Here is a 15704-nt window from a genome sequence, read left to right as displayed (position 1 = left end):
CAGGAGAAGGTGTGTACCAGATAAAACAGGGCATTCTACCATTTAACATAGCAATCTGACTGAAGGTAACTCCCTTTCCCCTCCTGTACCTTCAGTTTTATTTTATATCCCTCAGGGATTTTTAAGTCCCAGCTAGTGTAACCAGGGACAAGAAGTCAAGTTTCGTAATTGCTGAGTTTCTCTTTGCTTTTACACTACAAGGTTTTTAGGGTAGATATTTGGTGTTTCCAAAGCTTACTGGCAGCTCCAAAAACCAAAACCTTCATTCATAACACAGAGCTAGGGAGGAACTCTTGATCCTCATTGAAGTCAATGGCAAAACTCCCATTGACTGCAACGGGGGCAGGATTTCAGCCTAGATGTTTTCCCCCACAATCATATTCCCATCCAGCAACTCCCAAGCAAAGACAGGCAGCTGGTTAATATTTGCACTTTGTAGGTGCTGAGCTCGAAGTATTCTTATGTATTACACTGTTTGTTGCTATCTCAATGCCACTATGTTTGAATACAAGGAAGAGAATGCCCTGTCTCCAGGTGTCTTTAGTCATAGCTAGCCCTGGAGCACAGACTGACAGTCTTATTGATGAGGGAGGGTTAGATGATCTAACAGCCTTTTTTCCTCTCTTACTTCCATGATTCTATGGTCCTTTGCATTGTGCATGGTAAAGTGTCCCCAATGTGAAAGCCACATTTTACCCGTGTGATAGGAATTCCCTTGAACATGTCTCTCTAAGTTTATAAATATATTCTCCAAGAAGCAGCATCCAATCTACCCATGTCCACAGATTTTCACTGCTCCAGTGGCCTCTGCTGCTTTATTGTTTTCCCCAGCTTCTTCAGGGAGCTTCTCCAAAAGACCCTGTATTTAGGGATAGGATAGTTGGAGAAAACAGAATCCAAAAGCAGTTCTAAGAGGAGTAGATCATCAGGCCGCAGACAGTAATAGCTGTAACTGCCAAGCTCCAAGTCATCAATGCTTCAGAATTAATTTCCTGCTGTGTCCTGACCCTACACATGTTTGGACATTTACCTTTCTCTTTTCATGATGTCCTTGTTTTGTCTGGGTATTTAGCTGTTTGTTTGGCTCTGTGATGTGGAGTGTCTATTACATTTATTCTGTATCATTGTGGGATGCACTTTATTTCTTTATGGCGTTTCATAGTATATGCCTTTCTTAGGCTCCAGTCACATATACATTACACACAGTTACCATATTTTCAAAACTATCCACATTAACTCAGCATCAGCCTTCGTGCTCCTCCCAGTACTGAAACCAGCTGGAAGCTGATTAGGCTCTTGGTGCTACATAGAACAGCCTCAAAGCTACTCTAAATTGCACCATCTGCTCCGGTCCAAGAGAACATTCTGGGACTCAGCCTACACTAGAAAAGTTGGCCAGTCTAGCTGTCCTGGGAAACCCTCATAGTGTAAACACACCTTTTCCAGCAAAGGGTGGCTTTAGCTAGAGTAACTTGTACCAATTTCCCAAACATAAGCTGTGCCAGTAAAAGCACCGTTTTGCCATATAAATACATGTACATTATGGATTTTGCCAGTATAAAAATACCATAAAAATCACTGCCCCTAACTGACATTGGTATGCCAACAAGCAGTCAGGGGATCATCAGAATGATGGAACAGTAAAGCCACATCCTCTTTCCCACAGTCACACCCTGTAGGCTGGGCCCCAGGACAGGAGATGGTGTAGCGAATCCCCAGGCTAAGCCAATGTTATAGCTCCTTTCCACTACCAAAGTGGAAGAAGGGGGCCATAGCAAGACCACAGATCAGATCCAGCAGGTGTGAAACAAATATTACAGACATGCCGAGGAGTCAGAAGTTGGTGTATCTTGGAAGGTAACGAAGAAAGCAAGTAATTAGCCCTGTCCATTTTATCACACACCTTCCTGCTTTTCCTGATAACCCACCTTCTTCTTGGTCCTGTAACTTACACTCATTTTGTCCAACTACTGGGCCAGATTCTGGGGCGCAGTTTTTGTGCACCTGGTGCAACTCAGGAGGAAAGATTGTAGGAACCTGAGATAAGTGCCAAGCATAACAGAGAACAGCCTTTCCAGTTGAGAATCACCAAGGTGTACTGATACTCCAGCCGTGCCCTTTATGCTGGGGGCACTAGCAAGGGGATGACTTACATCACCAGTGAATTCCCTATGCCTGGGAATTTCTCAAGGGGCCTTTCTGGTAGGTCTTGTAGCTGTTTTGCACTGGTACAGATCAGTGGACTTTACACTGTTTTCCTGCTTACGTCATTTTCTGACCATATTACATCCAATGTGTAGTTTTTGCACAACAGTTTGCTTTCTCCACTAAATTTGACCCTAAGGGTTCTGTGGGAGTTACATCCAGTTACAACAGCTCTAAATTTGGTCCCATAAGTATGTAACTACACCTCTATCCCGATATAACGCTGTCCTCGGGAGCCAAAAACTCTTACCACATTATCCTGAACTTGCTTTGATCTGCCGGAGTGCACAGCCCCGCCCCCATGGAGCACGGCTTGACCGCGTTATATCCGAATTCATGTTATATCGGGTCACGTTAAATCGGGGTAGAGGTGTACCTTTATTCTGTGGTTATAGTAGCGCTGATCTGATCATCCTAGTTAAGATTAGCAAAGAATAGTGTGAATTTGCTGGAATAATCTTTCTGGCCCTTAGCCTCTAGGAAATGAAAATATTTCCTTTGGGGGGAGAGGGGAGGTTGAGAGTTTGCAAGGCCTCTTTTATAATTTGCTTGGCAGTTTCCTAATGTCCAAAGGCAACTCTGACATGTCCAAAAGAGACTTTTAAGAGAACCCTCCCTCAGATGGAAAAATGATTCTGTAGTCCAGCTATAGTTCTGAGCTGCCATGTCAAGTATATTTGTGAATACTGATTTTAGGGGCAAATTGCCAGGAGCTATTTCCAAATCTCAAAATATAAGTGCACAAAAATGTAGGTGAACAAATGTGAGGATGAGGGGTCTTTGAAAATTTGACACTTACTGACTGTAATATGGAAGTTAAAAATAAAATCAACTAAATGTGCCTTTCTGATTCAGTCCAGTTTCCTCTTATGCTCAGACTGGATCTTTGCTAACAGCTTTCATGGGGGTAATTTTAGCTACTGGCCATGGTATTGCAGAACCCATTAAGCTGTGGGAACTGGATTTCCAAACTGCAGCTCTTAGGAAAAAATGGAGGAAATGTTGAGTAAAATGTAACATACTGGACCAGATTCATCCCTGGCCTAAGGCTGTACAATTCCATTGACTTCAGCAGAGTTGAATACATGTATGTCACTGGTAAATTTAGCCCACTGAGTGCATGAGACCAGAAGAGTATAGAGTACTTTATTTCCCCCTCAGGGGGTTGAGAAATTCCATAAATATCCACTGCATCGAGTAAGAAAAGAGCATGTTCAGATGCATGTGTCAAGTGTAAAATACCTGACAGCCTTCAGGAGAAAGGTATGTGAGCCTCAGTGAGCACTGCTGAAAACTATGCTATTAAAGGTACTGGAGTCTATTGCCTGCAGCTAGTTATGCAGTTTGTGGAGAGGATTTTTAATCTTCTTATTTTCTATAATTATATTTGTTTGGGGGAAAAGGGGCAGAGGGGGGTTATTTTATTTGTTTTGGCGTTGTTGGGTTTTTGGGAGAGTTTTTTGCAAAGATTCTGGAACCACAGACAGTACTATAAATTGACTGCCAATATTAAAGGCTGACTTAATATGTTAAAACTGCAGTTCGAGTACTTCAAACCCTGGAATTTCTGGAAACCACAAAAACGTCATCAGGTCAGAATCAAAGATACATGCATAACAGTAAGTGTTCTAAGACAAAGCATGGCTGAGCTCTATGTAGTGTCTTTCTTTGCATTGCCTCCACAGCAGGAAAGAGAAAACCCTTGGCTGCTTGAAAATGTTCTGCCCAAACTATTTTTGACAGAAATTTGCGATTTTGACTAAATGAAAATTGTCACTTTCTGTGAAAAATTTTGATTTTTTTTGTCAAAAAAAGAATGCCTGAAAACTGAAATATTTAGCTTTGGAAATGATACTGTGGTGCCTAATGGAGTTGCCATTCAGTTGACTCGTGTCCCCATTCTCCTGTATGGGCTGGGCTCCTTGGCTGGACTACATCTCCCATGATGCACCACAGCTAGGGACTCCCATGATGTACAGCCTCTCCTCTCTCAGAAGACTGTAATGCATCATGGGCGATGTGCTTTCACCAGGGAGCCCCAGCCTGTACTGGAGAATGAGAGCATGAGGCATCCAAATGACAGCTCCCTTGAGGCATCCAAGCCAGGTGTTTCCAGAGCAAATTATTTTGGATTTCACTCTAAATTTTTTGGTATTTGAATTTGTACACACACAAAAAAATAAAATTAAAAATAAAATTTAAAAAAACACCTATTTAAAACTTTTTCAACCCTCTGTATGTTGGATGTAGGATTCATCTCTCTCTCCCCTTGTCCCAACTGCCCCCTCTCTTTCCCCAAGAAGAAAAGCAACGTCACCTTGCTCTCTAATAATGCCTGTGGCTGCCGTATTGATCCACTCTGATGGTCTTCAGAAGGAGCCACATCTAGCTCTATCCATGCAAATGGAGATCTGCTGCAATGTGTTAAGCAGGGAAGAGGAAAATGGAAGAAGAGTGAAGCGGACCCCTTTCTTGTTCAATAATAATGAGACTTTTCCATTTTCGGGCCCCAAACCTTACACAAATTCAGAAAAATCCATGTTTAAGGGTCTGTACAAGAGCCAGATGGCATTTGTATACAACGCAAACCTTCGTTATCAGTGACCTCATTTTTTATTCAGCATTTCAAAATAGACACTTTGTTTTAAATGCCAGAAAAAGAACTAAATTTTACCCATCACTCATTTAAATTAAAATGACTTTTTCAAACCTTCTTGGAGCAAGAGAATCATGAATTGTTACTTCAGAAAGCAGTTGTGTTAGTATTCATTTTTGCAGAATATACGATAATGATCCAAGTCCTGATTCAACAAGGTACTTTGGTGCAAACTTTAAAGTTATGCATGTGCTTAAGTGCCTTGCTGAGTTGGGGCTCTGGAGTTATAAGCTGACTGACGTAGTACTTTTCACTTTTGGCAAAACATGACACGAAACAAAGCTAGCTTGACTAATTATAATACAACAAAAGTTAAAGTCTTTTCATTTTTAGAGGGAATTCCTCAGGTCAAGTTCATACAAGTAAGGAGAATAAAGTCCAGGAACAACATCATTATTATTAAAACCACTAGAAGTTTGGCATGTGTCTCACACTATGTCAAGCAAAAGTTTTACTTTATTGTTGGGTCACATTTCATGTAATGATTGGAAATTGTCTGTGCTGTGCCAGTCCAGCAACTCTGGGTAAACTTTCAGTAATGTAGCAAACATATTTCCTCTGGTAACTATGTCAACCTACTACTGCTCACTCCCCAGTAGTGTAAAATAATAAACACATCCAGTTCAGCCATGCGTTGGGTGAACCAATCTTTTTGCTCTGCATTCATATCTAGTATTGCTAGTTTTCTATCAGCAATACACTTACGTGATGTACCTGCTTTGTACTGCAGTATGTTCCTGCCACCCAGTTGGATCAGCCATGCTTCCTTTCAGCACTAATACCTTCTGTGACCCTAGCAACGGTGACTGTCCCTGCAAACCTGGAGTGGCAGGTCCTCAGTGTGACCAGTGTATGGTGGGATACTGGGGCTTTGGAGAGTATGGCTGCAGACCATGTGACTGTGCCGGAAGCTGTGACCCACTCACTGGTGACTGCATCAGCAGGTGAGTGGACAAACATGCTATTTCTCTAGACTCTTAAATGCAATTAGATCATGGACCTTCGTATCCCAGATATGTTCTATTTTAGACAGACCTTATTGTTTGGATTGGTACTAACGAAAACCTGATGATACACACAGTTTATAAATGGATACTGGGCCAGATTACCTTCCTCCTATGGAAAAACCTATTGGAGAGAGTCAGAGAAGACTAAAAGCTCCATGTGATTACCTGGCACAGTTTCCTGCCAAAGATTTCGTGGCTTTTGATGGGAGGGCTTTTGCTGTCTGCAGGGTTAGCAGGGGACAATACCTTCCAAGCCTTCAGATCTAGAGGATCCACAGGGAAGGAGCCATCTAGATACATGGAAGCAGGAGCATCTGTATGGATGGCTGCCCTGCTGTGTTTCTCTACTGCCCAACTACCCCTTGTGACAGCAGGGCAGTAGCTGAAGCTGTGCTGCCATTGTCTGAGTTGCCCTGCAGCTGATCTGTAGCAGTCCCAGAGGGGAGCCAGAGAGAGTTAGTAGAGCAGGTCTGAACATGGGTGGTGCTGTAAAACTCAGCTAATCCTCGACTCACTGGTGCCCCTCCAGTGTCCCCTCTTCCTGTGCCCATATGGAGCACAGAGCCCATGGCTGGCCATGAAAGTGCGTTTTCATGGAGCCCAAGAGGAAATCCGTCCACCCTGATGTGCATATGCACAGGGGATGCACTGGCCCTACCATATTTATCTTTATTATATTGTAGAGCCTCAGAGTTCAGCCAGTCACACTTTGATATGATACGGAACAGGATCGAGGGTTAGTAACTCGTTTTAAGGTATTAACAATAATATGCCAGGATAATATCCCATTTTATTATAGTATCATGGGTCATGACTAAGGCTAAGATTTTGTCATGGATATTTTTAGTAAAAGTCAGGGACGGGTCACAGACAAAAAAGAAAAATTCACAGAATCCATGACCCATCCCTGACTTTTACTAAAAATATCCGTGACAAGATGGGGAACTCTGGATCCCCATACCTCCTGAAGGGGGAACATATCTGCACAGGGGCTAGGAGCCGCCTGCAGCAGCTGGGGACTGTGGGGTACTCCCACCACCCGCAGCTCCAGGGGCTGCAGCGGCCGGGAGCTTGGGGGTTTCCCCGCGACCCACACTGCTGAGAGCTCGGAGGTTCCCCAGCCACCACCGCTGAAGAGCTCAAGGGTTCCCCAGCTGCCCCTGCCACCTGGAAGCTCATGGGTTCCCCTGCCATCCCTGGGGGTTCCTTGGCTCACAGCACCTGGGAGCTTGGGGTTTCCCCACCACCCACAGCAGCTGGGGGCTGCAGGGTTCCCCCACTGCCTGCGGTGGCCAGGAGCTGCGGGGTACCCTGACACCCGCTGCCAGTGGCCGGCGGGGAACCCTGCAGCTCCCCACCACTGAAGTCACAGAAATTGCTGGAAGTCACAGATTCTGTGACTTCCATGACCTCCATGACTAAATCGTAGCCTTAGTCATGACATATAGCCTCCCCTTCCTGACATCTGGGTATTTGGTGCTGGTATTTTCACGTTCTTACACTTTTGGGGGAAGTGGGGGTTTCCATATATTTGAAGAAAGATTGAAGGGCTCAATCCCGTTACCATTGAAGTTAATCACAAATGTCTCATTGACTTAAATGGACCAACGTCAAGCCCTAACTTATTGGATGCTAGAGTAGAACATATTTTAAATCTAACCATCTCAGGAGGCCTAGGTTACCAATTACCATCTCTAGTGTCTTCCTGGTGCTTGATCATTGTAAACTCCCAGATTTGTGTTATGGATCCTGGCTGGCTAGTGTCTTCCTGGTGGGTCTTGCCCACATGCTCAAGATCTAAATAATCACCATATTTGGGGTCAAGAAGGAATTTTCCTGTGGGTCAGATTGAAAGAGACTATGGGTTTTTTTACCTTCCAGTGCAACATGGACCACAGGTCACTTGCAGCTTTAAAGTAGTGTAAATGATGGAGTCTCTGTATCTTGAAGTCTTTAAATCATGATTTGAGGACTTCAGTAACTCAGCCAGATTTTATGGGATACAGGAGTAAATGGCTGAGGTTCCGTGACCTGCGATGTGCAGGAGGTCAGACTGGATGATCATGATGGTTCCTTCTTACCTTGAAGTCTTTGAGTCTCTGAGCTGTACAAGCAGATTCTTCTGTGGACATTGTATATTCTTTGAGATTATATACCACATACAAATTCCTAAAATATATTTTATACCAAACATGGATCCATAACACAAATCTGGGAGTTTACAATGATCAAGCTGTTCACTGTCTAAAACTGTTCAGTTTTGTGTGTTTTACAATACCAATAAATCTGGAGAAACTTCATGGTAAATTTCTGAAAAATGGGCTATTGATTGTAACTGTGATAATTTTCTTGAATTTGTGGTATTTTCTACTTATTCCATAAGAAACACCTCACAGTTTTCCTTTATTACAACAGTGGGGACATAGTCTGGCATCACGAAATTCCTGATTTCCGCTCTGTGTTTAACAAGAGTGAGCCAGCTTGGGGATGGGAGGATGAACAAGGATTCTCAGCTCTCCGGCATTCAGGTGAGATAGCTGATTCAAACATATTTCTCATCTCCCCTCTTGTTACTAAGAGATTGTTCCTAATGAACAAGAAAAGGATCTTTTAAAGTGATTTGTGAAAATGCAGCAGAGCGTTGCTTTGGATTAATGCCTTAGCAATGGTGGTAGCGAGGAATGTAATGTCCAACGTTCAGTACTGTTCAACTACCAAAAAAAAAAAAAGCCTAAGGAACATTGAAAGACTGACTTCGACCCACATATACAAGGATATCTAAAGTCTAGGCAGACAGTCCCATCTTAAAATCTGATCCCGGTGTGTAGGGGTTGATAGCTTGAGTATCTGCCTGGGTTTTGATCCTGAGCTCTGTATTCTTGGGCTTTTGCGCATTTACATCAGAATACTTTTAAATGCTCTTTTCTTTTACTTTGTTAATAAGCTCCTTTATGTGATATTTGCCCAGAGCTGTTATATTCTGTTGGGTAAATTGATGATAATGTTATTTAAAGAGTGTGATGTTGCCCAGATGAATTAGGGAGTAATGAGGGAGTTTCTAAACCAAGAGTGACGACACCATAATTTTCTCAGACTATCATATCAAGTTTGAAAGCTGTTGTGGTTGATGACATGGTTACAGACTACCTCATAGTCCAGCTATGATTTCAACTGGAGAAGTTATTTTCCACCTGTCCTCCTGAAAAGTATTGTGTAACTTTGCTGGACCATATGATTATTAGTAGGCAGTATAGCCTGATTGTGCATCCCCTTTGTTGGTGAGCGCTTACTCATGACAAGTCTTAATGACTTCAGTGCAACTACTTGTGTGAGTGAGCATTCACTAGCAGAAGGTTTCCACAAATAGGGCCTTTGTGTTTTGCAGATTGACAGTACACCTGCTTCCTAAAGTCATTCCATCTGATCAAGTCAGTGCAAGTGCCACTTTCTGCATGTGCACTAAATTGCATGATAAAAATTCTGACTACACATTAAGTGGGGAGAAAAAAACCTAGTGTCCTTCCATGAGACTTTTAAATATTTTTTTTCATTTCAAGAGCACAATAGCAATTAATCAGCAAAATACAGAATAATCATCTGCAACATTTCCTTTTAAGCAAATTTTGGCTGGTACAAATGCAAAGATAGAATCAAAAAAGACTCGCTTCTTATTTTAGTACTGTAATTCAAAATAGAAAGGGTTTTTTTCCCCCCTCCTATCAGTTTTTGTGCAAGAACTACTTCCTCTTGGGCTAAGATCTTGCGAACCTGGAGCCCAATTTTTTAGCTAACCTCCTGAAATCCAATTTTCATCTGACCTCTTGAAGATAGGGGGTTGGGCCTTGACCAAGCAAAATAATTAAGCACTGTGCTTGACTTTGGGCATGTGATCCAAGTGTAATTGGAACTACACACAGGCATAAAATTAAGCTCCTGCTTAAGTGCATTGCTGACTTAAGGGCTTAAAATGAAAATCCTGGCAAACAAATGGCTGCACTATAAGACTGTAGTGCAGTGGGGCATACTAAAGAACATCGCGAGCTATATTGGGAAGTCCTTAGGCTCAGGCCCCTTTGCACCACTCCTATGGCACGATTGGGGTGGACAGCTGATGGATCTCCCCAACTGAGCATTCCTTTGGCATAGGGGAATCCTTGTGTGGCACAGAGTCAGGGTCAGTGGGAGGCTGGAGAGTTTATATTATTAAAAGCTAAAAGTTGGAAGATTCCAATTTTAAAATAAATAAACTTGACATCTAATTAAAGGTAGCTTGTATGTTCTGAAAGACAAGCTTGTGCTTCAGTTACATGAGTGCTTTTCAAAACTGGGGAGGTGGGCATGCACTGGGGCAGGGATCAGCAACCTTTGGCACATGGCCCATCAGGGAAATCCATTGGTGGGCCAGGACAGTTTGTTTACCTGCAGTGTCCACGAGTTCAGCCGATCGTGGCTCCCACTGGCCGCGGTTTGCCGTTCCAGGCCAATGGGGGCTGCGGAAAGCCCCCATTGGCCTGGGGCTTCCCACATCCCCTGTTGGCCTGGAATGGCGAATCATGGCCAGTGGGAGCTGCGATCGGCCGAACTTGCGGACGCTGCAGGTAACAAACCGTCCCGGCCTGCCAGTGGATTTCCCTGATATGCTGCATGCCAAAGGTTGCGATCCCTGCACTAGGGAAACAGATGCTCAGTTATGTCTCACCTGGTGTCCTGTGGTGTTTTCAAACCTCGTTATGGGCAGAGTTGTGCTAATGAAAATACAAGTAACCATTTGCCCATACAGTGTGCCTGGGTCTGGTTCTTGGTTACCAATGCTTGCAGCTCCTGCATTCTCGTTCGCTGTGCAAGGTTACAAATGGTGGTGGAGAGTTGTTCTTTTAAGATGTGCCTCATGTCTGCTGGGAAGTGATGGAGCCCTCAAAATCCTCTCACACAAATCACTGAATAGGCAGTCATTGGGTAATGACTTTGCTGGCCTGATTCTCCTCTCACTTACTCAACTGTGAAGCAAAGTTATTCAACGGAGGTCAGTAGAGTTACACCATGTAAGGCTAGTGTGAGAGAAGGACAAGGAATGAAATCCAGGCCACAGCAAAGTTAATAGCAGAACTCTCCCTAACTTCAGTGGGGCAAGGATTTCACCCCAGACCCTGTCTCTACCCACTTGGGCTGATCTAAACAAGCAGTACTGGAGTGAAAGGCTCTATAGCCCATTAGTTACCCCCTGATCCAGTCCATCCCCACCCTTTGTTGCACGTTTCAATCTTTTGAGTGCCCTCCATGAGACACTTTTGGTTTGGCTTGTTTCCACAGGTAAATGTGAATGCAAAGAACAAGTTTTAGGGAATCCCAGGGTCTTCTGTGGAATGAAATACACATATGGTGAGTTACAAGATGGACACATTCTTGTTGGGCTGGGTTATTGTTAGCACATAAAGGGCAGTTTGGGGAGTCTGTGTAAGAACAGCAGAGCTGGTGCTTACCCCATAAAAATGGATTAAAACAGCAGAAGCTGAAGAAAGGAGGTAATAAAGTTTACATCTCTTATTGCAACTTACAGGAAAAGCCAAGTCTCAGAGGTGGATTCCCATGAACACTCACTAGGCACATCACTTGGCAGACATTCAGTTTGCCTGTGTTCTGATTATACCCAAGATAATTTTCAAGGAGCAATTATAAAGAAAATTACTTATTTATTTACAAATTTGGAACTCAGTGAGAGGACTGGGTGCACAAGAAATGCAGGACAGGACCTTTATTTCATGCAAGTTGTCACAGTATTTAGGCAATGTGCAAAATATATAATTATGGACACACACACACACACACCTATATACACACTGCACATAATGGCCAAGCATAATCAAGTGTCCTGCTCTATTATCCACCCACTAACCACTAGAACATCCCCTTGGCTGGAGGACCAATACTAAAAGGAAGACCTTGTCCAAGAGGATCACCCTGCACCATTGCCTAGAGGCCACCAGCACTAAGCTCTGATAACTCACAAGAGCGAGTGATTTCCCTGGGCACAGACCATTCACTGAGAAGACTCTTCTGCCAACCCTAAAGAGTTCACTCCTAAGGACTGGCACCCTGTCAACAAGAGCTCACCAGTTGGAATGGGGTGATGTTAGAACCTTTGCATATTGAGACTTAAAGGAGTAAGGGGAAAACTTTGCCTATGGTGAGCCGTGCAGCTGTATGCCAGTGAACTGTGTCCTTTATAGTGTGCAGGGGAAGGAATTCTTTGTATAACACCCTCTTCGTTTCGTGAGCTTTCAAACTTTTTTGCACCTGCTCTGTCTCGTGCTAGAGTTTAAAATGCATTGAGAGATAATCCATGCCATTACAGACTGCGCAGTGACCCACAAAGAGAAGTTCAAGGAGCCGCATGTCATTGAAATATGGTCCTGGCTTAGCGGTATTAGAAAAAAATCCATCTCTGCTTTGCTTTGCTTCCTGACTGCGATAGTGACAGTGTTTAATCTAGAAAAAGATAAGAAATAAAAGCAAAAAAAAAACTTCATAAATCTTATCTGAAGTGCACTCAGGCCTCCCACCCTTTCATTACTCAGTGTTGCAGGGTGTCAGCTAAATTACAGAGACCACAGCTGAATTGTAGGGTTCATCATGTGCGTGAAGTGAGGGGCTGCAGTGTAGAAGAGGAGTCTTCTTATACTTTTTAATATGGACTCTAAATAAAGCAACATCAGAAGAAGCTGTTAAATACCATCACGGCTCTCCAAGAGGTCATTTCTGCAGCAGCCTGCGTAGCATGGCAGCAGGACTATATGTCCACACTGCAGCTGTAGGGGTAATTTTCAGCCTGGGTAGATGTACATGAGCTAGCTTTGATCAATCTAGTTAATTGAAAATAGCAATGTAGGCATAGCCACGGCCGCATGGGCACAGAATGGGTGAGCTGCCCAAGTGCCATCCTGACTGAGACCCTAGGTGTGTACTCAGGTGGTCAGCCCAACCCACCACCTGCACTACCATGGCCACACTGCGATTTTTAGTGCGCTAGCTCAATCAGAGGTAGTGCGGGTATGTTTACCCATGCTGGGAATCACGCCTCCAGAGCCAGCAGAGATATACCCAGCAGGTTTTGTTCACAACACCAAGTGCAGAAAGCGAAACCAGTCCACAGGTATGGAAACACTGCTCTGCATCCTAAGGCTGGCACACACCCATCCCAATGAACGCTGAGAAAAGATCTGCTGTGAGAAGAATATGGGGGTGACTCTGGGCATCAGCGAGCCCAAATGCCGATGGGCAGTGGCCCTTATGTTTTAGATTAGTTACTCGGGCATGTGCAGGAGTATCAGCAGCTAGAGATGAACGGGATTGGGGTGGGGGAGGGGTGGATGGTCCTCTTCAGGTGCCTGTCATTCTATTTTGTGTGCCTTGACAAAGGTTTGCAATAGCAGGAGCCTAAAGTTTGGTTCCTAAAAATATATTGAAGCTGAAAAAGCAGCATTTCCCCAGACTGACCTCCATGGAAGCAGGGGAGGGTGCTTAGCCTTTTGAAAGTCAGGCCACTCAGCATCTCCTTACCCCGTGGTCTTTAGGATGGGTGAGCTTCTGGCACAGTTACTGTTTAAATAAAACTAACCCAGCATTCTCTCCAGCAACTGCGAAGTATTGATTTCTGCATGTCACTAGTCTGACAGCAAGACTCGCAGGATATATCTATGCTACAGACGCAGGGTGTGATTGCCGCTCAAGTGCACATACCCGAGCTAGCTTTAATCTAGCAAGCTCAAGTCCCGGAGCAGGGAAATTAAGGCAACACTCGCTTTGATGAGAGCTAGCCCTGTGAGAACTGCAGAGGGATCTGGGTGGGCTTGTACAGCCCCAGCTGACACCCATTCTGCTGCAGCTTCACTTCTCCAGCTGGTATCCAAGCTAGCTAGATTAAAGCTAGTTTAGGTCTGAGCTGCAATCACACCCTGCGACTGCAGTGTAGACGTACCCATACTGGCTCAGCCTAAAAATGGAAACTTTCAGGCTAATTCTGCAATGTATATTCACCTTAACTGTGTTACTCAACACTGCATTAGAAAGAAGGGTGGGTGTGACCATTTTATCTATTGCTGCTTTTGAAATTGTGCCTTCCCAGTGGTGAAAGCAAAGATTTTATCAGCTCACGACAAAGGCTCCCATGCAGAAGTAAATGTGAAGATCAAGAAAGTGTTGAAATCAACAAAGTTTAAGATTCTGCGAGGAAAGCGAACTCTCTACCCAGAATCCTGGACTAACAGAGGCTGCACTTGTCCAATTCTTAATCCTGGTAGGTATTTGGCTTGGACTCTGTGAAAAGTACGCCCCCATCAAGTTTATACTGATTTCTTCCTCATTCCTCCACCCCATCCTCCAGCGCATTTAATTTACAGTCCTGCACTAAGACACTGGATTTTACTCCATCATTTAAACTCTAAGAGGAGTCTCAGTGGAATACTTTTATTTGGTATAGAAAATCCTTATTCGCGTCACGTGTTGTGAATAGTGAAACTGCCATTTGTAAAGCAGAATTACAGTAATACAGCTTTACATAGCTAATCCACCAGTCACTCACTGCTCTCACTGCTGAAAGCAGCTGCATGTAGAGCCAGGCTTCTACAAGATAGAGTTCTTTTCAAATCTAATTTAGCTTTAGATCCATAATAACTTGTTCAAGTTTTCAGTTCTAGATCTGGTTAAACTACTGTTCTGCGGTTATAACCTCCTCTCAAAGGAGCACACACTTAGAATGCTGTCTTCAAAAGTAGTGTTGAATTCATAGAATCATAGACTATCAGGGTTGGAAGGGACCTCAGGAGGTCATCTAGTCCAACCCCCTGCTCAAAGCAGGACCAATTAATTTAGACTAAAATGACACAAAAGAAGCTCTTTCTTTGGGTGTGGGTGGGAAGCTTTAGCTTCATCATCTTTGCTCATCTTCTTTCAGTGGACAAGTGTTTAGGTTTCAAATGAAGTGTAATCAATGCTGATAAAACAATGCATGCTGCCTCTGTGATCATTGCAGGAACCAAGAAATTCAGAGGCAGAATTTTTCAGTAGAGAGAAACTAAAATCCACCTAAACAATCTTTTTTACTATTCAAGAAACAACTAGGAGTCCTTGTGGCACCTTAGAGACTAACAGATTTATTTGGGCATAAGCTTTCGTGGACTAGAGCCCACTTCGTCAGATACATGAAATGAAAAATACAGGAGCAGGTATAAATACATGAAAGGATGGGGGTTGCTTTACCAAGTGCTAGGTCAATCTAACGAGATAAATCAATTAACAGCAGGATACCAAGGGAGGAAAAATAACTTTTGAAGTGGTAAGAGAGTGGCCCATTGCAGACAGCTGGCAAGAAGGTGTGAGTAACAGTAGGGAGAAATTAGTAATGGGGAAATTAAGTATAGGTTTTGTAATGACCCAACCACTCCCAGTCTTTATTCAGGCCTAATCTGATGGTATCCAGTTTGCAAATTAATTCCAGTTCTGCAGCTTCACGTTGGAGTCTGTTTTTGAAGTTTTTTTCTTGAAGAATTGCAAATTTTAGGTCTGTTATTGAGTGACCAAAGAGACTGAAGTGTTCTCCTACTGGTTTTTGAATGTTATGGTTCCTGGTGTGAGATTTGTGTTCATTTATTCTTCTGCATAGGGACTGTCTGGTCCCTACTATTACTCACACCTTCTTGTCAACTGTCTGTAATGGGACATTGTGGAGATTTTTGCAATCTTTTGTCGTCGTTAGAAATATTGCTCGGTGTTTGGCTTCGAATCTAACATACAGAAGATAAGACAGATGTACTTAGGAATTCTTTCTAATATACTTCCCA

The 15704-nt window shown here is 43.4% G+C and overlaps 1 protein-coding gene across 2 annotated transcripts in view; it reads left to right on the top strand.

Annotated features, from left to right (window-relative positions):
• Window positions 1-15704, top strand: part of NTN4 (netrin 4) — a 95536-nt gene that overhangs the window by 73623 nt on the left and 6209 nt on the right. Inside the window, exons 6-9 of one of the 2 annotated variants that reach the window (XM_050935411.1) lie at window positions 5592-5805; window positions 8284-8396; window positions 11179-11247; window positions 13991-14161. In XM_050935411.1, coding sequence (XP_050791368.1) covers window positions 5592-5805; window positions 8284-8396; window positions 11179-11247; window positions 13991-14161 — 567 coding nt within the window. The remainder of the gene's footprint in view (window positions 1-5591; window positions 5806-8283; window positions 8397-11178; window positions 11248-13990; window positions 14162-15704) is intronic. The other variant, XM_050935417.1, reaches the window with a different exon arrangement.

Source organism: Gopherus flavomarginatus, chromosome 1 (assembly GCF_025201925.1).
Source record: "Gopherus flavomarginatus isolate rGopFla2 chromosome 1, rGopFla2.mat.asm, whole genome shotgun sequence".
NCBI lineage: Eukaryota > Metazoa > Chordata > Testudines > Testudinidae > Gopherus > Gopherus flavomarginatus.
Note: the sequence above shows the minus strand (reverse complement) of the source record. Positions and strands in the feature narration are given on the sequence as shown.